The following is a 27,762-nucleotide window of genomic DNA, read 5'->3' as shown; positions in this document are numbered from 1 at the left end:
CCTAAGAGGATGGCCTGTCTGGAATTTGTCACACGCACACACATACACATGAATCTGTAAATCTGTCTGTGCTTGGCTACCCAGAACTTAAAATACATGACGTTTCACACACTCTGTCAAACACATGCATGTGGAAAGGTTCCCTAACTTGGCAAACACACACACACACACACACACACACACACACACACAGAGAGAGAGAGAGAGAGAGAGACTTGAAATACAAGACAAAACTGTATCAATACAGAATGTAGAATTCTACACTGAAATATGGGGCAATCCTGTATTATACAGGACAAATGGCCTACTTCACATATCCTCCAACATTTCTCTCATGAAAGTAATTTTAAAAGAATTTATACCCTGCCCACCTGACTAGGTTGCCCCAAACGCTCTGGGTGGCTCTCAGCATATATAAAAACATAATTAAACATTTAAAAAAACTTCCCAATACAAGGCTGCCTTCAGAGGTCTTCTAAAGCTTGTATAGTCATTTATTTCCTTGGCTCAGGGGTCCCAAAAATCCATACCCTCCAACATTTCTCTGATGAAAATAGGGAAGTCCAATGGAAAAGCAGGACATTCTGGGATCAAATCAGAAACTAGGGCTGCTTCTGTAAATCCAGGACTGTACCTGGAAAATAGGGACACTTGGGAGGGTCTGACTTCAGCCAGGCGAAAACTGGTTGGTATTTGGGGCCTAATTCATTTAGGCCTAAGTTTAAGCGCTCATGTGAGCACCTCAAAATGGCCTCCCCAACCAAAAGGCTGCCAACGTAGCTGTTTTAGAACACAAATGTTTTCTAAAGCCGACTCCAGCCAGTAGTCTACCTTGTCGCTGCGTTTTGGACAATCTGAAGTTTCCACAAGTTTCTAGGGAGCACAAAGCGAAGTGAGGTTGTCTGCCCTACTCTGGATGAAGCAGGACTGGAAGGGAATGTGGCCAGCAGGCGCCGCTCTTCGGCCACCTCCGGCCGCCGGCTCTCCCCACCCTCCTTGCCCAGCCTGCCTTCCCCGTCCCGGGCCAAAACCGCAAAGCAGCTGTCGGCGCGCAAAGAGCCAGCGCGCCTTGGAGAGGAGCAGGAGCGCGCCGGAGCAAGGCGGGAGCCGTCCGTGGACCCGAGGCTGATTTGCAAGAGGTGGCGGCCATGCAGCGGGCAGACTGGGACGAGCAGAGCGAGCTGCGGGAGCTCAACTCCCGCCTGTGGCTCTACGTGTCGCGGGTGCGGGCGCTGGAGGAAGAGAACCGGCGCCTGGCGCAGGAGCTGGGCGCGCTCCGCGGGCGGGAGAGGCAGGTTTGCCGCCTGCAGGAGCACGAGGAAGAGGTGGCCGAGCTGCGCCTGCTGGTGAGCGAGCTGAGCCGGGCCAAAGGAGAAGCCGAGCTGGATCGCGACGCCCTGCGCCAAGAGTTGGCCAGCTTGGAGAGGTTGGGCGCGCAGTCGGTGGAGCTGCGACGGCGCCGCTTGGAGCCCGAGCTGGCCGAGCTGCGGCAGCAACTGGAGCGCTTGCGGGCCGACTGCGCCGCCCTGGAGGCGCTGCTGGAGCGCCTGCGGGCCGAGCACGGGCGACTACAGGAGGAGCGGCGGCGGCGTCCCCAGCGCCTGCCGGCCCTGCTGCCTCCGCCGCCGGCCAGGACTTCGACGCGCGCCGTCAGCCGACGGGAGCTGGAGGACAGTTACGCGCTGGTGCTTAGCTGGAGCTGCGAGCAGAGCCTGGAGCGCTACGAGGCCGAGCTGCAGGCGCTGCAGGAGCTGGAAGGGCGCCTCGGCAGGGAGAACCTGCAGAAGCTGCGAGCCCACAACGAGCAGAGCCGACGGCAGCTCGACGAGCTTCATCGCCGCTGCCAGGAGCTGGGCGCGCTGGCGGAGCGCTTGGAACAGGAGCGGCTGGCGCAGCAAGAGCGCCAGGGCGCCGAGCTGGCCGAGTATCAGGTAGGGCAGCGGAAGCTGGACGGAGAGCGGGAGGGCAGAGGCGCCGCAGAACCTCCATGGACCATGGCAGTCTACCTCTGAGTGCCAAACTGCTGGGCACTAAAACCTAGAAGCATCACTTTAAGGCACAGTATGCCATATGTCAACCGCTTACTCTGTTCTTGTCAGTTAAGTGGTAAATAATTTTTCTTAAATACATAAAATGAAAAGAAATGCTGGCTGAGTAGCCCCTTGGCTTGATACAGCAGGGTTCTGCTTGCATTAAGGGCTGACTATTTACTGCTTTGAATCTGCCCTGGTTAGGTTGCCAACTCACCACCCCCTGGCAGAGCTCCTGCACCTTTATTTGACGAGAGGCATTTATGCTGTGAGTTCAGCTTTCATCTAGTGCATGGGATGGTTGGAAGCATTTCACATACTTTATTGCTCTAGTCGAAAGAGAGAGAGAGAGAGAGAGCGCCCATCGTTTTCTAAAGACTTCTAGTGAGTTAATGGCAAAGGCTGTCTTAGGTCATAGGTGGGCAGCTTGCAGCCCCCAGCTTCAGGAGACCCCCCTCATGCCTCCTCAACCTGCTCCATTCTTTTATCCTTCTTTCCTGTTTGTTTTCTCTGCCTTTATATATATAAAGTTGTTTTTCCTTTATGTAGTGTCTGGGGAAAAATTAATTGATTTTTATTTATTTTACTTTACCCGGGTTCGTGACTTGCCTTCCAGCTGCTGGTGAACAAATTATGCCATGTTTGTATAGCACACTTGAATGAGAAAATGAAGTACTAGCACTTACTTTCCGGAACAGTTGCTGTGATTCAACAGTAGCTGTGTTGTACTAAAAAAAACCCAAAAAAACTAAGCAAAAAAATTATCTGTATAATTTTTTGAGAATAGCTTCATCAAACCCAGTGGGGTAAACCAGCATAGGATTAGGAATTATATTCTTGAGACAGACATGGTAAAAAGCAAGTCTGGGTGGTCTTTATTCCTGTCTAGTTAATCCAGAACGATTCTCTAATTTCCACACCCCCTCATTTTTTTATTCCACTAACCACTGGCATGTGCCCCTCGCCCCAAGCGAATTACTCCCCGAGGAGTGTGGCCACCGATGGAAACCTCAACTAAAACCTGTCAGGGTCTTATCGTTTGTCCCCCTAACTAGCGCTGATGTGTGTGGCTCTCCCTGCCTTCCCCCGGCACAAGAGTGCTGTGATGGGAGCAAACCGCACTAGCTGCATCTCCTGCTTCTCACACAGCTGTTGCCAAGGGGGTAAAGGAAATGCTCTCGCCAAGCTCAGAGACATGCTCTTCTGCATTCGTCAAGAATAAAACCCATTTGGCTTATTGTTTGTGCAGGAGCTGCAGTCTCCAAACTTGACAGTAGCTCTTCCATCAATAGTCTGTAAAGGCTGGACCCGTAGGCAGGCTTGCATAGGAGTAAGCCCCGCCAAACACCCTGGGATGTAACTACGAGTAAATATGCAAAGAGATGCACTTCAAATCTCCCTGGGCAACTGTTTTATTAAATGTTTAGTTCAAACATGAGGATTTTGTTTAGCACAGCTTATTAAACTCACCTCCAGCCATTGTTTTTTTGTTGGTGTTTTACCTAATTATAATTTATTTATTATTATTACTTGTTGCATTTATATCCCACCTTTTCCTTCAAGGAGCTCAAGGTGGAATATATGGTTCCCCTCTCCTCATTTAATACCCACAACAACCCTGTGAGGTAGGAAAGGCTAAGAGGCAGTGACTGGTGAAGTTCACCCAGGGAGCTTCATAGCTGAGTGGGGATTTGAACCCTGGATTCCCAGGTCCTAGTCTGACACTCTAACCACTACTCCACTCTGTCTCTCTATAATTACCGGGTTCTGTGGTGGTATTGTCTTCTTGCCTGGGGGCGTCCCTGTGGTCTCCCTTAGCTTGAGCGATGCCACAGTTTCAGATGCTCCCATAGGAGTCTGGGAAAATGGAGGCAAACAAAGTTGATGTTTTTAGGAAGACATTAAAAAAAACAAAAACTCCCCTGAGCCATCTTAAAAAATATGATGCTTGCAACTTGCCTTCTGGATTTCCTTAGCCTTTGCCACTCTGTGGGTGGTTGCACCTGTCACCCTCTCCTTGCTACAAACTTGGGCGCCCACTTTCAAGGAGTGGTGATGGGATCAAGTTTAGCTAGGGAACATTCCCTCGTTACGGACTCTCCTTCCTTGGAGGTTTTTATGCAGAGGTTGGATGGCAACCTGCCATGGATGCTTTAGTAGAAATTCCTGCATTGCAGGGGGTTGGACTAGATTACCCTCGGGATCCCTTCCAACTCTGAGATTCTACGATCCCACTTTTCCCAGTGGTAAAACAAAAGCAAAAGGATTCAGTTCCTATTTGGCTTCCAGAGTCCCCAGTACAGGACACAGTGTTCCCTCTGGAGGGGCTGAGTCGCACCCCTTTTCACACCTCACATGACTAAAGGTGCTGAGAATAGCACGGCTGGGTACTAAGTTTCATTTACCAGCAGGCTGCGATTTTGGCGACAATGAAAATATGGGGAGTGGCAGGACAAAATGGCTGCCTGGTGTGGGGGGTGTGTGGGGGGGGAGAAGGTGTCAGTTGTTTGTGACATGGAGAGTCAGAGTGGCTGGGGCAACCCAGTCAGATGGGTGGGGTACAAATAATAACATTATTATAATATTATAGTGTTGGAGCTTGGTGCACGTTTGTAGCAGCAGAGTGCAGAAACAGTCTGAGGTAGTGGCTGGTTGAAAGACTAGAGAAACTTTATTCATGAGGTCTGAACTGGCGGTAACTGACCAGGCATGAAAATCAGAGTTGAAAGCGATAACCCAATGAAGTTGTGCTACAGCTGTGAAAAATTCATGCTAGGGATTGTTAGGAAAGGAATTAAAAATAAAACTGCTGATACCATAATGCCATTATACAAATCACTTGTGCCACCGCATTTGGAATAATGTTTGCTGGTCTGGTCCCCTCATCTCAAAAAAGATATTGCAGAGTTGGAAAAGGATCAGAAAGGGATAACTGAAATGATCAACAGAATGACGCTCCTCCATTATGAGGAAAGGTTGCAGCATTTAGGACTTTCTAGTTTAGAGAAAAGGGAAGTAAGAGGTGTTGTGATAGAAGTTTATGAAATTATGCCAGAAGCAGAGAGAGTGGAGAGATAGAGGTTTCTCATGTAACACTAGAACTTGTGGAGATCCAATGAGGTTGAATCTTGTAGGATTTAGGACGGTGGTACCTTGGTTGTCGAACTTAATCCGTTCTGGGAGTCCTTTCGACTCCCAGAATGGTTCGAAAACCAAGGCGCGGCTTCCGATTGGCTACAGGAGCTTCCTGCACTCAATCAGAAGCCATGGAAGCCACATCGGACGTTTGGCTTCCCAAAAACATTCGCAAACCGAAAGACTCACTTCTGGGTTTGTGGCGTTCGGGAGCCAAAACGTCCAAGTACCAAGGCATCCGACAACCAAGGTATGACTGTACTTAGTTGTGCAGTACACAGTTAAAGTATGGAACGTGCTCCCACAAGAGGCTGTTGAATGGCTTTAAGAGAGAACTGCACAAATTCATGGCCATTGTTGACTACTGGCCAGGAGGGCTGTGCTCTACCTCCACAGTCAGAGGCGGTAATGCTTTTGAATACCAGTTGGTTGAAACCGCAGGAGGGAAAAGGGCCCTTGTGCTTGAGTCCTGCTTGCGGGTTTCTCACAGGCACCTGGAATCAATGTACCATTGGCCTTGATCCTTCAGGCTTTTCTTAGGTTCTTCACATTACTCCTGGCAAACAAAGCCATTATGAGTGAGCCAAAGTTTATGTGTGGCCATCTTGGAGTCAGGAGGTTAACTCTGAAGGTCCAACGCTAACACTAGCCAAAGCAGCAGCAGCAGCAGTGAGATGGGTGTTATGACACCTCCACCACTGTATGGAAATGTAGGGCAGCTGGGTGTGGTGATAATGCTTGTGTGGTACTATCTGCAGATGTCTCTACAAAGCCACAATTGCAGCCACCTTGTGGGGAGTTTAATAGCTATGGTGGTTGTTTGCTGCTGCACCTCGAGTTCATACCTGCACTTCTCTTGATTTCTTTACATGTGATGTAGAGAATGTGCAAACTGCTGAATGTGACCTGACACCCATTAAATGTATTGCACTTTAGGTGGCTTGAAAGTCTTTGAGACAATGGCATGATAAAATTCAAATCTCAGATCTTTGGTTCAGGCCAAATATGAATTTATTTGGAAAGGCATGTAATTTCCCCTTGTTGTCTTGATTACTCCCTGGTCTCCCCCTCATCCAGCTGTACTGTAAACTCTTCTGTTTACACTGTTCCTGTGTGGTGATTTTGTTTGCCCCTTGACCTGGCAATTTCCTTCATCCCCCTCTTTCAGTGCTGTTTTTCTGATTTTGATGATACCACTTGATATTGTCCTTTGCATCCTTTAACTTGTATGTAATTCAATAAAAGTAAAATAATAATTTCAAAAGGCATGAAAAGAGCCATGCTGAATTCGAGCAAATGCCTACTTAGTCCGCCATCTTTTTTTTCTGCAGTGACCAACCATTTTCCTCTAGAAAGTTACCAGGGAGTGACTGCTGCTTCCCAGTAGCTGGCATTCAAAGGCAGAGTGCATCTGATATCAGAGGCAGCACATAGCTTTTATCCTCCATGGATTCGTCTCACTGCGCTTTTAAAGATATCTGAATTGGCAGCCATCTTGTGATAGCAAATTTCAGTTGAACCATGTGCTGCATAAAGAAATGCTTCACGGGCAGGTGGGACTTTTCCAGGTGTGCTGATCCAACAGGCTCTTCTTACGTCCTTAAGCAGTCTTTGTTCTGGTGCCACTTCTGAGTAACCCACTTTGTCGAGGCTGTAAAAAAGTCTTGAAATAAGTGGGTTTTTGTTTTGTTTTGGTGGAGTTAGAACAGTTAATGTAACCATAGTGCACTGTGAAAGTTAACGAAAGCCATTCATCCAGCCTGCATATCTTTCCCTCTGTTTCCTGTCGGTAACCATTTCTTTTGTTTCCGAACAGCCGTTTTATTTGCACGCTGGTAGATTTCTGTTGTCTGTGCTTATCTCATTAACAGCTGCATTGTGAGCAGGGCCATTGGAGATTATGGGGATGTTGTATGTTGTGAAGGGCAGGATTTTGTGTGCCTGGATTTTCAAAATGCCACTTGTGTGTGCCATCTGCTGAGGTTGCAAATTGTTACACAACCAAACTTTCAGGATGTAAAATGCGACAGTAGCTCAGTGGTTAAGCATAATGGTTAACCATGGTTAACACCTGGGGTAGCCAACGTGGTGCTTTCTATGGGTTGTTAGAATCCAGCTCCCATCATCATTGGCCATGCTGGGTAGGATTGATGGGAGCTGGAATCCAAAACAGCTAGAGAGCACCATGTTGACTATTCCTGATTAACGCTCAGGCCTGGTTTCAATGTCACAATAAACCATAGTTAATACAAACTATGGCTTAATGTAAGTGTGCAGTGTGCCAGTGCATATTGATCAAGTTGCAGTGCTTCATTCCTCTCTTGCTTCTGCTGCTGCAAGGAAAGAAGGCATGGTCTGGCTAATCTGAACCCAAGCTCATGGTTTGCTTCTTGCTAAACAAACCATGAGCAAGAACTAAAGTTTATTCTCTGATACTGGTGGTGGCTTGTTGGGGGGAAGATTCCCCCAAAGTCCTGGCTTTCCCCAAATAGTCCTGGGAATGTAGTTTGTTAAGAATGCTGTTAGGGGTCTCCTAACAGTTCTCAGAACTCTTAACAAACTACAGTACCCAGGATTCTTTGGGGGAACCATGGCTATTTAAAGTGGTATGATCCTGCATTGAACGTGTAGAACAGATGGGGCCATTGTAGTTTATTTTGCCTGGCATCTGCTTTCCAGAACCCGCTGTTTAAGACACTTTACCTGGAGGTGCCAGGAATTGAACCTGAGCTTTACCACTGAGCTATGATCACCTTTCAACCTAATGTAACTTGCAGGGTTATCTTTCAGACAAATGGGAAAATGCCTGCTCAAAAATAACCTAGGAACTATTTATATTAACACTGTTACATGCTTCCTCCCCACCCAGTATTCCCTGGGACGGGACGGCCTGGCATTTAGTATCCTTTAGATGAGCAATCACAGAGAACCGCCTAGAGAAAGGTCCTCTCAAAGGCACCAACTCACAGCCCTCTCTCTCACCTTCCGCTTCCAACTTTCTCTTCCAAACTTCCAATCTAACACACAAACTGTTGTATCTTTAATTTTGCACTGTTTTCTCCCCTGGAGTCAACTGGGCAATTACTTTGTTAGGCCTGGTTCCCAGATCTGTTCAGTGGTGTTTCAAAGAAGATGGGTACTGCATCTTGTAAAATTAGCATTTTAACACAGATCTATCACAATGAATTAGTGCATTAATTCCCATCTAGCCAAGCAGCAGGAGACAAGTGTTTCCCCTTCACTAAGCTGTGTGTGTTACTTCTGAGTGACTATAGAATTAATTAAGTAAACTGACTGGGGGATCCAATCCAAAGCCTTTGGAATCAATTCCTTCTTCAGGAGCAGTACTTGAATAACGCTTCTCAGGTCAGTCTGAGTAGTTTGCAGACTCGGTTGAGAACTGTTATTTCAAACAGAAGAAGGACTTATTCCAATATGTGTTGAACCTAACCATCTTTTTTACCTGCATACCTAAAGCTCTTCTCCCTTTTTCTTCCTGTCGCTGCTTTCCCATTTGTTTTCCCAATTTTGTATGTCAGCCAAACCATAGTTGGCATAAGCCATGGCTTGCAAAGCTACTATTTTTCCTCTTGCTTTGCAGGATAGGCTGCCAATCTGCTAGCAGGCTAAGTCAATCCTAACACAGAAGTCCCTATACTGCTCTGGATCAGGTTACCTGAGAAACTGCCTTACTCCTTATATTTTCCCAGGAGACCACTGTGGTCTGTGGGAGAGCTTCACCTGCAAGTTCCAAAGATCTCAGAAGCCTACTCAGCAGTAGCCACAATTCTATGATAGGTTGTCAGGTCATGTGATGGAGCTCAGAGCAGGGCTTTTACTGTGGCTGCCCCTGTTCCTGTCAATATACAACAGGTGCCTCCTTGCTACACCTTCTAGAAACAACTGGAGACCATAGGCTTTCCCAGCTGGATAAATGATAATAATAATAATATTTTTTATTTATACCCCGCCCTCCCCAGCCAAGACCAGGCTCAGGGCAGCTGTGCGTGAGTAGGTGAGGTATTGGGAGCTCAAAGCCGCAGCATATGAACGCGCCGCCATCTTGGAACGGAACCAAATGGCTCCTTACCACAATTGTCCACTTGTTAGGCTTGACTTATTTTCAAAGTATTTGTTGTTTTTGTGTTTTTAACTGCCTCCTATGTAAATTGCCTTGAGAAGGTGATTTAGAAGGCAATTAATAAATAAATGATGATAATATTATAATAATAGAAGCATAGTGGAGTTTGTGTAGGGAACCCATTGCAATAGTGCCCAGAAACATTATTAAAAGTAAAAGATAGAGAAGATCCAGGAATAGTCACAGCAGTATGTCCTAAATGTTGTGATGATAAATGACCCATCTTCACTCAACGTTGCCTCCAGAAAACAAGTGTTTCTGTGCTGGTGGAACTCTTTGGGGGAGATTTCAAGGGGGAAATCACCTTCCCTGGAGCTCTTAACTCAGACAAAATCCCCATCCATCTTTTCCTATTAGGTTTTTGTCTCTGAAATTGCGCCATTGCCAGGGTTTTAGTTAGCTGACCCGTGAGCTCACTCAAGTTAACCATTTATATTCATGTTTCACTTTAGGTGATCATTGAAGCCTTGGAAGAAGAAAAGCATTTCCTAACCATGTCTATCGCAGAGTACCTAAAGGACTACCATGAACTCTTGCAGGTGAAAGCTGGTCTCAGCCTTGAAATTGAAACTTACAGGTAAGGATCATAAAAGTGACCAATGGTGCTCTTAAGAGACACTTGAAATTCCTCTTATGCTGCAGTGGACATTTAAGTTCAGTTGCAACCTCATTTCACATAAAGCAAAAAATTGGGGCAAGTTTGAATGTCTCCGCTTGAATGGAACATCTGAGAAATTTAGAGACAAGCAAAACAAAAAAATGTTGATAAGTAGTAAAATCTGTTACTGTAGGGTGTGCTTGCACACACATATTTAACTTGGAGATGACTAGTGATGTGAGGTGAGAATATTCTTCGAAAGATTATTCTTGAGAATTTAACATCGCTAGAGATGACAAACCAGTGCTCAAAACCAGTTCAGGAACAGTGTGGGAACAAACTTACTCCAGATAAGGCAGAGATTTCAGCATATTCAGTCTATTTGGATTGACTTGGTATAATTCTCTGGAAATCTTCATTCGGCTAGATGGCAAATAGAGCACTTGTTGTCAGCAGCAGGGTGTGTGTGTGTGTGTGTGTGTGTGTGTGTGTGTTCTTTGATGCTGAAGCCATGGAGTCTGCATCTGGTCACGATCTTTAAGATGGAGTGGGAAAAAGAAGATGGTGGATTTGAAATAACAAGTCAATTTATGATGTGGGTTTTAATCCAAGCAGACACGGACTTTGCTTTTGGACAAGACGCTCCAGCTGAGACAGGAAAATGAATCTGTAAAATACTATACTATTTCAACTATTTCTCTCCAGGATTGATTAAAAGGCTGCCCACATGCCCACCTGTTTTATACATAATGTTACTTGGTTTAAAAAAATAAGATAAAAGTCACAAGAACATGAAATAATGAGGTTTTCAGTCAGGATTGGTATTTCCAATCAGTTTTGGAATGCTGGATTTTGTGTGAAGTTTTTCTGCCCTTTCTAATGAGAGAGAATTTTCCAGAAGTTAATTTATCATCGGTTAGGATGCCAGCCCTGCTCATAAGTGGGGGTTTTTTTAGCAGTAATAGATCACTTTCAGTTTTCTTCCTTGCTCCCCGCCCCTCCCTCTGCTGGTATCCATCACCAGCTCTGCGAACACAGATGAAAATTTTATAAATCCGTATGAAGGAGCCTCTGGTTCCTTGGAAGCTGAAATAAAAGCCTTCCATGTTTTACCAAAAGGAAGAATCCTAATACCAGTATTTTTAAAAGTTGTTTTGTTTTGTTTTTTTGGTAAAGGTGAGTGAGGAGTGACAGTACTGATTTCGTTTTTCTCTTTTTAAATTCAGTGCAAATGTCATAGGAACACTTGAAGTTGCCTTTCATTAAGTCAGACCATTGGGTCCTATGCTGAATAGCTGTGGCTCTCCAGCGTTTAAGGCAGGGGTTTCTTCCAAGCTTTACCTGGCAATGCTGAGAGACTGTGTGAGCCAGTCTCTCTCCCCTGCCTCATTTAATCCACACAACAGCCCTGTAAGGTAGGTTAGGCTGGGAGGGAGAGAGAGACTGGCTCACATTCACCCAGAGTGGGGATTTGAACCCTGGTCTCTTCTCTCAGATGCTAGTCCAACAGTCTAACCACTATGCCACACTGGCTCTTGTAAGTTCTGTCCATGATTGAAGGAATTACTTTACAACCTGCCTCTCTGCAGCTGGTTTACTTGGCATTCCACCCCACACCCCCCCCGATTCTGGGTATGTTTGTAACCAATGGTGACTGCATAGGGAAAAGATGACGGCAAAATTTAGAAAGAATGAGCCACTGTCCCATCTCCCCCCCCCCCTTCTCCTTTTTTAAAAGGTCTTCTAAGTAGGGTTTGCTTGTATTGTGATGCACAGCTTGTTTTCAGCAGCACTGCTCTGGGTTCCAGCTGACTGCTGTGTGCTGCTGCTGCCGCCGCTGCTGCCCTTTGCCATATACAGTGCATTGCTTGGAACTTATTTTTAGTGACTTCATTCGTTGCTCCAGCAACCGAGCAAACTGTTGTTTTATCAGCAGCCAAAAATCCTTACTCAAACTTCCCGCATTCCTAATTTCCATCATCACAGTTAACACTTTCAGGGAACTTCATCCTGTAAGGGGCTGGAAGAGATAATTTAATCCTTCCTGGAGGACTGAGTGTATTTCTTGTAGTCTGCGGGAGGGGCTTTAATTTGGGATTTCTGCGTCCTGGGAGAACAATATGTTATAGACTGTTCACTGCAAAAAACCACAGAGCAAAAGGCTTGCAAAATGTGCAAAATTCAGGTTTGCCAAAGGTGCTTATGCCAAAGCTAGATGATGATGGTGATAATTGGAAACTACTAGCAAGCCTCCGTTGTGTATTTTTAAACATAGGAAGCCAGATCAGACTGAATCAGACCTTTGGTTCACCTAGGTCAGGACTGTCTATACTAATTGGCAGGGGACATTCCCAGCCCCACCTGGCCAGGCTAGGGATTGAAACTGGGATCTATTGCATACAAAGCTGATTCTTTACCACTGACCTATAGCCCTCCCTAGGGGTGCCAATTTGAATAAAATATTGAAGGGCCCAGGTCAGCCCCTCCCCATGTAATCAATCACATGACTTGGTGCATGCACGCACACCATTTAAATGGCAATGCCCATCAACTTTGGGGACCCCCAGAGCCCTCAAATATTTTACCGGGGGAGCCAAAAGGTGCTCCTTCACATATGCCAGCCCATCCTTGCCTTGGCAGCAAGTGCTAGTGTGAGAGGATCTCTATTCTCTGACTTTTCTAGCTATTGTCTTACTTGGGATTGTAAAACCAGCAGTGAATGATTCATACGTGTGGTTCTTCATTAGGCTGATAGTTTTTAATTGAAAAAGCTAGTCAAATATCTAGTCCTCATGTTTTTAGAGATCACTTTGTGATGACAAGGACTCCTTGGTAGAATGTTCAGTGTGCTGAATGAATTCCCTGCTTTCCGTCACAGTAAGTGGTTTTAACTCCAAATCTAAAGTTCATGGTATTAAATGTCATCATTGTTAACTATTTCACAGTGAGTATGTGTTAATACATTTTATTAAATTTCTTTCTAAAAGGAAAATATTCCATAACAAGTATGTAATTTCACACAACTGTTTCATAGTTGTATTCAAACATACGGTTAACTGCTTCCTATATCTTAATATGTCAAGTATAATCAAAGAAACAGTTTGATTGAAGCATGCATTCCGAAAGACTGCAAACTGTTTCCAGCAACTAGATATATAATCTTATTTATCCTTTAACTTCTTTCTTGATACCTCGCCAGATACGTCAATTTCAGCATAACCGCAACTATCCATCTGCAATTTACCCACTTAGCTGTGCTTGACCCCTCCACTCCCTTCCATTTAACTAGCTATTAAATTGATTACAAGGTTGTGAAGTTCTGTAGCTATGTTACCTCTTTATGTAACCTAGAAGGAAAAATAATTTGACTTACTGGGATGGCTATTGATGTTGTTGTTGCACAATGTTTTTGGGTGGTTCTTCTTTAAAAAAATTACAAAATGCTATCTAGGAGCTAGAATTTTTAGCTATCACACTCTTCCAGATGAGCCATTTACAGAGTTGAAGTGGTCATCTTGTTATCTGTTCGAAACATTTAGCAGAGTTGAAACCAAAAGTGTGTTCCAGCAGAGTATTAAAGTGGCAGCTTAAATGAACTCTGTGTTTAAAGTCAGCTGTTCAAGAATTTCCACAGGTCTTAGTTCTAGTTTTCAGAAGAATATATTGCGACGGCATAAACAGAATCAGCTCTGGGCAGGTTTGTGTGCAAGAGAGGAGGGGAAAGGAGGAGGTAGGAGTCACAGAACTCTACTGGGCCACGGTCCATATGAATGCCAACTCCTTTACTCTTCTAATACTTGCTTTTGTGTATTACAGAGCTTTACTAGAAGGAGAGAGCAGTCAATGGATTCTTATGTGGGATGAAGAGCATGGCAGGAAATTACCACAAGGTATGAATTGCAGACATGCATGTGTGCATTTCAGAGTAAGGAGTGGAAGTGACATGTCGGCATCATCACTAGTAATTCCGCACATCCTTGTTTCAACAGAGGGGGAGCTCTTGCTTCTAGTTCTGTGAAGGTTTATATAATTACGTATGGTGCAAGGAGAAAGTGCAAGGAGACATTTCCCTCTCTCTTTCATAACACTAGAACTTGGGATGGCCCGGTAACATTGGCTGCCAAAGAGGGCAGCCCAAATCAAGCATGTATTTCACACAATAAGAACGTAAGAATCACCCTGCTGGGCCAGACCAAAGGCCCATCTGGTCCAGCATCCTTTTCTCCCAGTGGGAAGCCAATAATAAGAACTTGACTGCAGGTTGCGGAAGGCTCCAGTAGCCAGAGCCAATGAGATGCAGAGCCAATAGATTCTAGTTTTGTTCCCATCTTCTTCCTTACTGAGTTGTATAATGGCAGCGCTGAGACTAAGGAAAAGGAAGGTAACAGTGGCGCCGCTCCCTAGACTAGTCGGAAGAAAAAAGGCAGTGAGGAGGCTGGGGTCAGACTGATGTTGGTGGGGCAGTGCCCCACTTGCTCAAATGAACCGGCCTCCACTGAGTAGCTCATATGGATAGAAAAGGCCCCCCACTTCAGAAAATATATGTCAGTACGAGAAAGGCCAGGAGGATCCATGCAACTTGGAGAGTGGGGCGATACATGCATAGCTCTGTAGCTCCTTTTGGTAACATGAAGAGGTCTTGGGAAGAAAGGTTCAGGGACAAGGAGCAGCAATTTGAGGGAGCAGAAGTTCTTCAGAGATTGTAGTGGAGCTGGGGTAGATTGAGAGGTAACATCAGATAAACATCAAAGAAATAAGGGGGAGGTTGTTGTTGTTTAGTCGTTTAGTCGTGTCCGACTCTTCGTGACCCCATGGACCAGAGCACGCCAGGCACTCCTGTCTTCCACTGCCTCCTGCAATTTGGTCAGACTCAAGTTGGTAGCTTCGAGAACACTGTCCAACCATCTCGTCCTCTGTCGTGCCCTTCTCCTTGTGTCCTCCATCTTTCCCAACATCAGGGTCTTTTCCAGGGAGTCTTCTCTTTTCATGAGGTGGCCAAAGTACTGGAGCCTCAGCTTCAGGATCTGTCCTTCCAGTGAGCACTCAGGGCTGATTTCCTTAATAATGGATAGGTTTGAACTTCTTGCAGTCCGTGGGACTCTCAAGAATCTCCTCCAGCACCATAATTCAAAAGCATCAATTCTTCGGTGATCAGCCTTCTTTAAGGGGGAGGTAGAATCAATAATTATAAATCACAATCAATTCCCTCCATTTTGAATGTTGAGGCACAAATGCCATACCAAAATGACCAAGGGGAACCCTTATGAAGAAGGGTTACGGTATTGGTGACTTTTTAGTTTAGAGAAAAGGTGTGAAAGAGGTTACATAATAAAAGGTATTGCGTGGAATGCACTTCTGAAAGAGGCAGCGATAATAGAATTGTAGAGTTGGAAGGGATCCTAAGGGTCATCTAATCAAATCCCCTGCAGTGCACGGTAGCCACCATCTTGAATGGCTTTAAAAGAGGATTAGACTAATTCGTGGAGGATAAGGCTATCAATGGCAGTATATTGGAGGCAGTATGCTTCTGAATCTCAGTTGCTAGAAATCACAGGTAGAGAGAATGCTAGTGCCCTCAAGTGATGTTTGTGGATTCCCCAGGGCCGTTTGGGTGGGCACAGTGAGAGTGGAGTGCTGGACTAGATAGGTTGCTACTCTGCTCTAGCAGGACTATTCTTACATTCTTAGCCAAAATAGGGCCATCCATGGCCAAGAGGAAGGCATCATTGGAAGCCCCAAGGTTCGCAGGTGTACAAAATATCAGTGTGGCATACACATAGCTCTGGTCTTAACTAATGGGTTTTAGCGCCCACTGTGAAAAGAATTGGAAATGTGTGTTTAGGATTAGCCATTAGTAGCACATAATACTAGGGCTCCCTAGCTGAGTGGTGTTAATAATTAAGAACTGAATGTTTCTCATGGAATTTCATCCTGTTTGCACACCAATATCGCTTGTTGCTCTGCAGGTGCAAATCTCATTTACTTTGATGGTCAATGCGTTAGGGACCTTGTGATGAACTGTACAGAAATTAAACCTCCTGGGATTATGCAGTTGTCCACATTTGTCATCTGTGTTTTGAAAAGATAAGCAGGAATGGATGGTTTGACTGCAAAGCAGCACCCATTTTTCTTAGATGTGTTAATGCTATGCTGTAATTAAATTTTTGCCAGTTGTGTGTAGCTGTGTTTGAACACTACTTAAGTATACTATGTTAACAGCCATGATTTTCACTTGTTTTATCTATCGGCAGGTGTCCGGAACAAGCTTTATGAGTACAGCAACCGCCACTCAGCTTATCAACAGGCGAAAGGAAGGAGAACTTTTCCTGCAATCCAGGATGTTGACAGAAGATATAAATCCCCTGTAACAAATATTAGCAGCTCTGCAGTTTATTCATCTCAAACAAAAACTGGTGGAATGCAGACAGTGACTCCTGGGAGACCATTAAGAAGAGATGCCTTCAGGACAGAACACCGCCCTTCTGCAGCCATCACAAAGGACACAACTCGCAAGAGAACTATGACGGAACAGAGAGAGATCCGAACATTTACCCCACCTTATCTTATTAGCCAGGGGAAAGAAGCTGAACGAAGAACATTTCCTGAAAGGCAGAAAACTGAAGCTGGGAGTACTGTGTCTTTTTTGAAAGAATCAACAACTATTCAGAAAGGCACAACAAGTCCAAATATTTCTGAAAATGCAAGAGCGAAAGTGGGTATTCCTACTATGTTTCCATCTTCTGGGCTAAGATCCAGTTCTAAAGAAACTAAACATGAGAGAACCATAGAAGGAACACAGACTAGAGTGAGTGAACAGATCAAAGACATCAAGCCAATGAAAGAGGAAAAAACTGCTTTGCTGGAGGGAAGAGAGAGAAACGAAAGATGGCCCAAGGAAAAGATAGACTCTGCCACTGTGAAGACCGACAAGAAATCCATCAATGTTAGCTTTGAAAAGAAGACTGAAATTAAGGAAGGCATCAGTGAAGAAAAGCAGACAGTGGAAGGATCTACCATGAAGGATAACATGAGGGGAAGCGGGCTTTTGGGAGATAAAGCACCCAAGCCCGGAAGCTATGTAAGATGGGAAGAAAGGATTAGAGTGGATACATCAGGGAAGAATCTTCCAACAGATACAAGGATGGAAGAAAGCCATTCATTTCAAATGGAGAAAAATGTGAGCATGGCAACACAAAGTAAAGAAGGTGCTGAGATCCCTATCCCGTCAGAAGTGTATACTCACAGCCAAGTATTGAAAGACAATAGCGTAGAAAGAACATTACAAGACTTGAAGCCTTCTGTTGGGAAACAGAAGGATGACACCACATTTAAACTTGTCAAAGAATCTAACCAAGATGAAAAAGGGAGCTCCAAAATAGACACCTTACTTGAAGAAAGTATAGCAGAAACCATTGTTTCTGACATTCTTAAAGGGTTCGTGCAGAAACCTTCTGATGGTGGAGATTCCTCTGATTTCAAAGTCATCTCCATTGAAAAGAAAGACATTTCAGAGAATGGAAAAGTGAAGACTGAGATCAATATACAGTCTACAGTTCAAGATGAATTGCACATTTCTGATGAGTTTGACTTGGGAACTTCCTTAGAGAAAGATGTTAAAAAAGTTCTGGGAGACATTAAGGGAATTCCAGATGAAGGTGTAATAGAAGATCTTGTGAAAGGAAAGGGGGGCAAAGGCAAGAGGACTGTTAAAGTTGAAATAGTTGAGGAGCCAATGGAATCTACAGCTGAAATGGAGTTTTCAACACCATTTGAAGTAGAGGAAGTAGAAGATACATTGCCTGATATGGCCAGGTATCTATACCATGGGGATGAAGAAAGAGCTACCACAAGTACTATCAAAGATGTTAAGCAGAAGCAACCCAGTGTGATCGTGTCTCACGTGGAAGAAGTATCTGAGGGGGATGATGTAGTTGATGAAGAAAAGTATTTTGTGTCTACTCCAGAGGAGCGCCCCTTGAGTGAAGAAGAAGCCTCATTATATGGTCAAATCCATATCGAAGAAGAATCAATAGTTAAGTATTCCTGGCAAGATCAATTCTTGCAGGGATCTCAAACAAAGATAAATGAAGGTATGGGCTCCCCAGAACTGATTTACCAAGTGATGGGGGGAGGGACAGCTGCCTACATTTCAAAGGAGGAGATTCCAAAGGAGCAGGTGGCACATGCTGAATCCATTGTTATTGAGAAAGAGATTAAAATCCCGCAAAAATTTCAGGACTCCATAAAGGATCTCTTTTCTCAGGAGTCAAAGGACCCAAAGCTTCAGTTGAAAGAGGCACTAGAAAAGCTTGATCACACCCTTCCAGAAAGTGTGAAACAGGAGCTCTCTGCATTAACGGAAGAGGGCCAAGCTGATGCTAGCAGTCTAGAAGTGGATATTAAAAAAACGGAGGACACAAAAAAGGGGGGGTTGGTTACTATAGTCGCAGAAGTCAATCTGTCCCAGTTGCTCAACCCTGACCAGTTAAATGCAGAACTTTTGGGCAAGATGAAGTTGCCAACACAGTTACCAAGTGATGATGATTTTGATGACCGCCAGAAGCAAGAGTCAGAAAGCTACAGTGGTGGTAGAAAGAATGTTGGCATAGATGTTTCTTCCACACCTTGGACTATAGAAGAGGTTTCTAGCTCTAGCAAACTAAGCAGCAGTGATGCCAGGGAATATCATATGAACGAGCAAGTTATCCACCAGGTCCCAGTTTTCAAAAGTATGGAAATTAATAGAGGAGGAGGAGAATATTCTTCACAAGGGTCATTTGACGTTAACAGACATTTTCAGCAAATTGTAGTTGGTCCAACAGAAATTCACAGAACTGAGCAGGTTTTATATGAAGGCCCTATTTCTGAAACTCTGGAGTTTGGTTCAGCTGGCTTTCAGACTGGAGCATCTGCAGATATCAGTCAGTCCACAAAGGAATTCAATCTTGGCCCTAAAGAAATTCAGACCACAGAAAAAATAATTTATAGAGGGCCTGTTCATAAAACCATGGAAATGAGTGGCCCTGAAAGTCCTACTCAGGCGCAGTTTTCTACCGAAATTAGGTCCTCTAAGCATGTTACTTTGGGTTCAAATCAAATTATTGAAGAAACTGTTTTTGAGGGGCCAGCTTCAGACTTATCAAACAGCAGCAGTGAGGCTGTTTCTCAGACAAAAGGGCCAGTAGAAAGCAGCAGTTTGATAAGGCACATTCGGATAGATCCCAAACAAGTACACACTGAACAAGTTGTATATGAAGAGCCCCTTTCAGGATTTGTGGAGCTTAGTAGCACTGGAGGCCATACTGTGACTGAACAGACAGTGAGACATATTCGTCTAGGGCAAAAAGACATCCATATATCTGACCAAACTATATATGATGAATCTCTCCTCAAAGCAACTGAATTTGGTGGCTCTCCAGACAAACATTTCAAGGAGGGGATGGTAGATACCAGTACCACTGTTCGGCACATCAAATTAAGTCCAAAACCATTTGTAACAACTGAGGAAATTGTTTTTAAGATGCCCACTTCCGATCAGCATCTAGAGTTTAGTGAAATGGGACAGACCTTTTCTTCTGAAGGGTTAGTAACACACATTAAATTAGGGCAGAAGGAAGTTAGGGCACAAGGTTCTCTTTCAGAATCTTCAGGGCTCAGTTCTCCTGGGGAAGACATTTGGGAAGAAGGAGGTTCCATGGAGGTCAGTAGATCAATGAGGCACGTCAGACTCAGCCCTGCTGAAACTCATGCTGAACAGATTATATTTCACGGCCCTGTTTCTGAAACAGTGAGGGTCGGCACTGCAGAACTATCCCCAACAGATGGGCCCTCAGAAAGCAGCAAATCTGTTGGGCATATAAAGATAGGACCCAAGGAAAAGTCTTTTACCTTTCAGATGGATGTAACCAATGTGGAAGGGGGAAGGCAAGATGCTACCATTCTCGTACCAAACAGGAAAAAAGCAGCTGCCTCTCAGCTGGAGGGCACCATGAAGGATGACCAGAAGGACACAGATAGTGAACAAAGATTAGAGGAGTCAACATTTGATCAGACTGTTCAACTTCAAAGGATGGTAGATCAAAGATCGGTGATTTCTGATGAGAAGAAAACGGCTGTTCTTTATCTGAATGAGAAGGAGGAGGAGGAAGAAGATGATGATGGACCTTGGTTCTGAAAAGAATATTATCAACGTTTTTTTAAAAATCTAGGAGCTTGATTGCCATTTATATATAGCTGACTTTAAAGGGGGGGAACTCCCCTTAGCCATTAACAATGAAGTTATATAAGAGTATTTTTTTAAGCAGGATCTTTTGAATGCACATGTGTTCACATGTTACAACACTAGGTCTGCTTTTGCTAATGCCATTGGGTCTGAAAGGTTGTCCTGAGTCTGAGAGTATTTGACTCTACAGGAAAACCATCAACCTCATTTAAGTCTAGAAAGCTGTGATACTAGAGCAGCTTTAAAAAGTATTCAAGAGCAATCCAATTTAAATCATCTGGGACTTGTCTGGAGAAAATGTCTTTATGGCATATGCAGATAAGTTTCACTTACTTTTGGAACCATTTATTAAAACTGAAAGTTGCGCAAAAGCAGTTGGAAAAATACATAGCAAAAATAAATGAATAGTGTTGCCAGGCAACCTAGTTAATCACTGATCTGTCAAATACACCTTTCAGTAGGTGACCAAGTAGGAAGATAGGAAGCTGCCTTATACTACGTCAGACCATTGGTCTATCTAGCACAGTGCTGCATGCACAGACAGGCAGCAGCTCTCCAGGTTACAGACAAGAGTCTTTCCAGCTGTATCTGAAGAATGCTGGAGATTGAACCTGAGACCTTTTACACATGCTCTACCACTGAGTTCTGGTCCTTCTCCCAACCAAATGGATGCAACAGAAGACGAGTGAAAATGTGTTGAATTCATATAGATTAATACCTTATTTTATTTCTCTCTTACACACACACACACACACACACACACACACACACACTACAACCACCACCACTAAAATGGTGGGCATATTTTACTAGCGATGCAAGTTTTATTAGGATTAAGGCTCTCACTTTTAAGCATTTTCACAGAAATGGAGTTAAAACGCAGGGGGAGAATCTTCACCTCTTAAGTGACTTTTTCTCAGGCTGCTCTTAAATTCACAGGAACAGGACCAATGAAAAGTGGCCACCCTGTTTAAAGTGAGTCCCTGCACAACTCCTGTTTGCTGAAATGGGGCTGTGATGTTGTAAAGTTTAGCACACTCACCATTAGCTTGTGCTAAAACGCCTTGTATCCAGTTGCTATAAGCTATGTCATAATGATAAGGGTGCTATAATACTTCAGCACTAAAAGAAAGAAAGAGCGAGCAGCTACCTTTGGTGCTGGTACATAAACATAAAAAATTAAATATGCACCCAGAATGTGCATGTTTTCTTACATTCATTTATAATCACAATAGGCAAGAATTGAGATGCACTCAAAATGTAAGCTTTATGTGGGCATTTGGTTGGCCCTTGTGAAAAAAAGAATTTTTTGACTAGGTGGGTCCTTGCAGGGCTCTTCTTAGATTCTTAAGCTTCCACAGCTGTGTGACTTAGGTTTCGTTGCATGTGGTGCGGGATGGGGTGTGTGAAATTAAAAATCCACGAAAGGCTGAAGTTTTGATTGTAAATTAGACCAGGTATCCATCTAGTCTAGCAGTCTGCTTCCGAGTAGCCAACCAGATGCCTCTGGGAAGGCAGTGGCATTCTTCAACTTTTGTTACACACACATGCACCAGCAACTGAGGTGCAGTGGTGGGATGATCCTGTGATTCTCCTCTATTTGGTGATCCTTCCATAGCCATTGGTAGACCTAACCTTCCCGAATTTGCTTGATCTCCTTTTAAATGAACCCAAACCAGCAAATAGGTGACTTTTTAACAGGCCAAGAAGGAAGGAATCGGACTTGAGAACATTCAATGCTGTCTTATATCAACTCAGTCCACTCTACATCTAATAATAATAATAATAATAATAATAATAATAATAATATATAATTTATACCACGCCCATCTGGCTGGGTTTCCCCAACCACTGTGGGCAGATTCCAACAGAATATAAAAAATAGACTCAAACATTAAAAACTTCCCTAAACAGTGTCATAGAAAGGAAGGGAACGTGATTCCTTTATTACCTTTGTGTATTAAACTTGCTCCCTCTCTTTGTCACACCCATGGCATTAGCCTACCAATTTGTTCTCGAATAGCTGGGGTGTTTCCTGCCCACCCACCCCCCCACAAGCAGCTGGGGTGGGGTGGAAATAAAAATACATCAATTTATTTTAAAGCCATGGAAAATGCCAGATATACCAAAGAGGAAGGGAAAAACTGATAGGGTGGAAGATGGGCAGCCTTTGGAAGCATTGGGGGCTGCATACCATGTTGGTGGCCACAAGTTGCCTATCTACAGTCTACCATGACTGGAAGTGGCTTCCTGGAGTTTCATATGAGTCTGTCCCGGGCCTTTCTAGACCACATCTGCACTATACTATACAGTACATTTAAAACACTATTGTACCACTTGAAACAGTCATGGCTTCTCCCCAAAGTATTCTGGGAGTTGTAGCTTGTTAAGCATGCTGAGAGTTCTTAGGAGACCCCTAGTGGCCTCATGAAGTTGCAATTCTCAGAGTGATTTAATTGCAGCTTTGTTGGGGAATAGTCTCTCAACGACTCTCAGCACCCTGAACAAACTACACTTCCTTTGGTGCAAGCCATGCCTTTTGAAAGCGGCATGCTACTGCTTTAACTGTATTTATTTCATAAGATTTATATACTGTTCGATGGTAATAAAACTTCAAAGCAGTTTACGAAGTAAAATAAAACAATATTAACAGTAAATAGCAATTAAAAACAACTGTTTAAAACATTAAAAATAATTGAAATCTATTTCATTTGTATAGTACAGATGAGGCTCCAGATATTTTCTGCATGCAAAACAGTTGTGGCTTCTGCCAGAGGAATTTTGCAACTGGATGCTTAAGGCTGGACATGCACTTACAGATTCAAACTTAGAATCTTAGGCATATTTCATTACTGGTTTTCTACACCTAAAACTGAATCGTCACTTAGCACAAGCTGCTGTTTCGCTTGTTTTTATCCAGAGAGAATACAACTTACTAGGATCTAACCTGCCACATATATGCCAGTCTGTCCTATTTAATAGTTGTGTTTCAATAGCATTGAGCTAGAAAGATTAATAACATTGCCTCAGGCAATGTTTCTACTCACAGGCAGAGCTTATTCAAACATTTTTTTAAAATTGAATATGAACAGTGGGAAGTTGGGGGCGGGTATAATGTTATGCAGTAGAAGATGCTTGTAGTTTACCTCAGAAGTGGGGCACTTTTCTCCTTAATGCTGCAATCTTAAGCACACTTGGGAAGTGAATTCTGTTTCAAGTGACACTTTCTTCCAGTGCTTTTTAATACCCATTAATGTAATAACCCAGGCCCTGATCCAGCTTATGCAGGACTTAATTCCATTTAAAGCAAAAGGAGTCAAGTTAGTGGTAACTGACTTTTTCCATTGGCTTCAACTTTAGCTGGATCGGGGCCAAAGTCATGGGAGTATTCAATATCTGTGCAAGTGAAATGGAAAAGGCATTGGAGTTGCAGTGTGAGAACTGTAGCTCTAGGTCAGCCACCCCTAACCTGGTGCCTGGGGGTGCTGGGCATTGGAGTTCAAAATGTCTGGAGGGCACCAGGCTGCAGAAGGCTGCCATAGGCAAAAGATTGCTACAGTAGGTGTTTTCAGAGGCCGTAGACATGTTGAAATTGGGTGGATTAATGTCAGGTGGGATTTTGTAGGCCATTTTTGTATTTGTTGGTTAAAATGCAGTGTGTGTTTCTGTGATGGTTTAAAGCTATTGTGACTTTGCACTTTTTTCTTTATCAAGTATTAAACATTAAAAATGAACGTGTCTTCCTCCTTTATAAACATGTTTTATATTATTTTTAGAAATAACTTTTAAAAATACATATGAAATGAACAGGTTTTATCTAGGCCAGAGTTTCCCAAACTTGGGTTTCCAGCTGTTTTGGGACTACAGTTCCCATCATCCCTGTCCACTGGTTCTGCTGGGAGTTGTAGTCCAAACACAGGTGGAGACCCAATTTTGGGAAACCCTGATCTAGGCTCTGAGGCATCTTTACTTGGACCAGTGGACACAATTCTGCAAGCACTTAAAGGCCACAGTTCAGCACAGTTATGTTAAAAGCAGCATGCCTTCCTTAACCCGGTTGGATTGCGGCCAGAAATGCATTCAACCTTATTAATTACCTTTTTCTTAAATCTCACCACCTGTCCAAGGGGCACAGGATGGCAGGTATACTTTTTCATCCTCTCTCTTTATCTTGACAATAGTCCTGTGAAGTTGGATAAGAAGAGAGGTGATGGCTTTCTCAAGGTCGCCCAGGGAGCTATGTGACATAATTCAAACCTGTGTCTCACTGGTTCTAGTCAGACACACTTAACCGCTACACCATACTGGCTCTCATCAGTATACAAAAGCAAAAATATTGTTCTGTATACCACTGTGATATTTTTCCTGTCGTTATTGATACCTGTTCATTTTTCATCTGGGTTGTATCCAGCCATATGCTGCACATGAAGAAAAGGAGAGCTAGCAGTTAGGGAAAATGTTTTTAGGAGGAGGGTTTGGAGTGCTCTCAATATTATCACGGGTAACGACAAAAGAAGTACAAGTGGGTTGTGTTCCTCTTTCCTGGCTTGTTTTGTTATGTTTGAAAAGTGAGAAATATGTTCTCTGTCCCCATGTAACCTGCTTTGATTTGGCCTCCCCCAAAGCTAGGCTGTGTACACATAACCATTTATTCTGGTTCCAGTGCTCTCCCACTACTGTTGTTGGAAGCCCTGCACACTTGGTGTTAACCACAATCCAGATCTAGCCTATAGTTTCTTGAGAAACATGGCAGTTTGAGACATTTTCCCTCAAAACAGCTTCCATCCAATTTGAAAATGCCCTTTGCAGTTAAGTGGAGGTATATACATTTGAGATAGCCATTGCACATGCACAGACGACAGCTTCATGAATAGAAGGGGTTTTTTGGGGGGGGTTGTACATACAAGGAAACCAAAAAGGTAATAATGCACATTGGTGAAGACACTTACCCCCTCTCCAGTGTGTGCAGCCATGTATGAATGCTACATGAAATGCAATGTTAGGGAGAGTACCTTGCTGTGTCTTAAGTCAAAGTTGTGTACATAGTGCTAGAGAGCGGAAGAGAGAATGAATGGGAGTGAAAGGATGGAAGAATGGGGTAAGATGTGCATTTGAGTGAATAGATGTGTTTGTGTGAATGAGAGGGATGAATGCAGAGAAGGGGCTGTCACCTATTGGTTGGCCCTGCCTGCCACCACTGGTATGTATAGTATGTAGTCCTTGACGTCAAAAAAGGTGGTCCCCTTTTGGAGCACGTGCATCTTCTCAAAGGATGGGGAACATGTGGCCCACCAGATTTTGGCCATTTTATGGGCTGATAGGAGTCCAAAAACATCTGAGGAGCCACAGGTTCCCCCATCCCTGTGCCAAAAGGTTGGATGCTTAAGCTTACATTTCAAATGCAGAAGTGCAAATATAGGCTGTCCCTTAACTAATCGTAGCTCTCAGGACCTCAGGGAGGGCTCTTTCCCATCCCTACTACCCGAGACCCTATAACTTGCCAGGGATTGAACCTGAGGCTTTATGCATGCAGAAGTATTTGCTATGGTCCTGCTCTTGTAAGTGGATTGTGGTTTAAAACTGCCAGAGCAAAGTCTAATGTAGCAGAAGAACAGATAACAGAAGGTCACAGTTCTGCTAGTCATCTTGTCTTCCTTTCCCTTTTAAGGAGTCCATGCAGTTTACTGAGTAAACCATCTGATTATCTCTGACAGCTTCTTGTTTTTAAATAGTGAGGTAAAGTGAACTGAGTTCCACTTGGTTGTGTTGCAAATTTCTGTGAGATGGGAGGGAAAGGACAATCTCTATGCTCATACTTTCAAAAACCTTTTTTGGTAGCAGTCATGCTCAGCAGAATATAAAACTGCATTGAGAAGTATCCTCCTGCAGTGGTCAGTGATGTTCAAGACAGAGGTCACTACCAGAGAAGGACCAAAGTCCAAAAGCTTGTACTAGTGTGCTGCTGTATACAGTAATGACCTTGGGATCTTTTTGACAATGACTCATCTGTATTTTCCAGGAGGCATTTTTGTGACATACACTGTCTACCAAGCTTGCTAGGGGACATGTAACTTAAAATAACAAGAGCAGCTGCAGAGAGGCCAGGATGAAAAATCTATTGGATAACACACATTGTCCATAGACATCTCTCCTGTTAATTATTTGGTTAATGCATGATGAAATAGAAGTATTTTATAATTCACAGATTCTGAAATACATTCTGTCTGGCCAGCATCTTAGAAAGCTCTGTATTTGTTGGTGAGAGAACTTAATAGCACTGATGTACTGAGTTGACACTGACTGCAACCTAGATTGAAACTCCAAAGCCGGCTCAGTTGAAAAAAGGATGGACCTTCTCACATGAAATCTTGGGATTCCATCCACACACTCTGTACCAGAAGCTCTCAAACTGTGGTCTACAAATCCACATTCATGTGATCCATTGAAAGCTTTTGGAACAGTTGAGAATATCCACTTGACTCTTCTAAAACTGGGGGGGGGGGGGATTGCACTAGACTTTACGGAACTTTCCATCACTTTAGAAGGTCAGGGCTATTAAAATACAGTTTATGTATGTGCTTTGTTCATTAGAACAAGGACAATGAATGTTCATTAAGTGGTCCACCCAAGACCCCCAGCAATTTTCAAGTGGTCCGTGATAGGAGGCGAGTTTGAGAGCTACTGTTCTATACAAATGGAAAGATACCCCAATGAAGTAAATAGCATTGTGGGAATGGCTGTGATGTGACATACCTTTGCTATACAGGTGAAGGGGTGGGATTATTCAGATTAGGGGTAGGCAACTCTCAGGGGTCTCTATTAAGTCCTATGGGACAAAGTAAATGAATAGCAATGGTTAAAGGAGAGATAAACACTTGGTCAGCAAGGACAAGAGGTAGGTTTTCCCCTGTGGTGCTCTTCAAATTTTGCCTTTTACTTGTCTCATGTAACTGAGACATATGGAGGGAAAGTGTAGTGCTGCAGTTGTGGGAAGTGGCATTGGGAACAAAATGTCCATCCATTGTTGGTGATTCAGCTTTCCACTGAGGTGAACTACACAGGGTGGTGGAGTAATGCCTCTTCTCAGAAAATGCTTTAATCAGGCCTAGTAAACTTGGCAAGATGGTAAGACCTCAGCATTTTGGCAGGACCCCAGGCTGAAGGCTTCTGTGGTAGCGGTGGGTGAACATATAAATTTCCCACAATGATGCAGCTCGGCCAGTGTAGCATAACTCAAGACCATTGTAGAAAATTAAAATGGTGCATGCACACACACCCTGTAGGGACATTTTAATTTCCCACAGTGCACTGCAGCAATGATAATTCAGGCACTTTGGAGAATTGTGGGCAATTGAATCTGCCATCTGTCAAATGTTGGAAGTGCAGGGACAACTACAGGGCACTTTGCCAAAGGCTTCCGCAAATCTGGAGATAGCCTTGACTGTAATGTATAGGTCCCTTGCTGCTACTACTGCACCTGCCTCATGCTGGTGTCTTGCTAGTTTAATATTAAGGAAGCATACTGTGAAAATAAACACCACATAAAAAAAATCTCAGCGTATCACCTTTCTACAAAGCAATGTAATGCAAGAAGAATGCAGCTTCCCCCAGAGATCCCTCCCAAATGCACAGGAGT

The 27,762-nt window shown here is 43.8% G+C and overlaps 1 protein-coding gene across 2 annotated transcripts; it reads left to right on the top strand.

Moving 5' to 3' along the window:
* Window positions 1-845: 845 nt before the first annotated feature.
* On the top strand, window positions 846-23,860 carry SYNM (synemin). Of its 2 annotated transcripts, XM_083586161.1 has the most exons (4): window positions 846-1,931; window positions 9,759-9,883; window positions 13,721-13,794; window positions 16,156-23,860. In XM_083586161.1, exons 1-4 carry the CDS (start codon window positions 1,149-1,151, stop codon window positions 20,076-20,078), a joined length of 4,905 nt encoding a protein of 1,634 aa, XP_083442287.1. In that variant the 5' UTR covers window positions 846-1,148; the 3' UTR covers window positions 20,079-23,860. The 2 variants fall into 2 exon arrangements, with proteins under 2 accessions (XP_083442287.1, XP_083442288.1); XM_083586162.1 differs by lacking the exons at window positions 846-1,931; window positions 9,759-9,883 and adding an exon at window positions 10,473-11,264 and having other exon boundaries at window positions 11,347-13,794.
* Window positions 23,861-27,762: the final 3,902 nt, after the last annotated feature.

This window comes from Podarcis filfolensis, assembly GCF_964270895.1.
Source record: "Podarcis filfolensis genome assembly, chromosome: 14".
NCBI lineage: Eukaryota > Metazoa > Chordata > Lepidosauria > Squamata > Lacertidae > Podarcis > Podarcis filfolensis.
This window is presented reverse-complemented; position numbering and strand designations above follow the sequence as displayed.

What these genes read in the sequence shown, in the direction of transcription:
- SYNM (XM_083586161.1), top strand. Translation starts at nt 1,149, where the DNA reads ATGCAGCGGGCAGACTGGGACGAGCAGAGCGAGCTGCGGGAGCTCAAC. An exon ending in CCGAGCTGGCCGAGTATCAG is followed by an intron (nt 1,932 to 9,758) that starts GTAGGGCAGCGG and finishes GTTTCACTTTAG; the next exon opens with GTGATCATTGAAGCCTTGGA. An exon ending in TGGCAGGAAATTACCACAAG is followed by an intron (nt 13,795 to 16,155) that starts GTATGAATTGCA and finishes ATCTATCGGCAG; the next exon opens with GTGTCCGGAACAAGCTTTAT.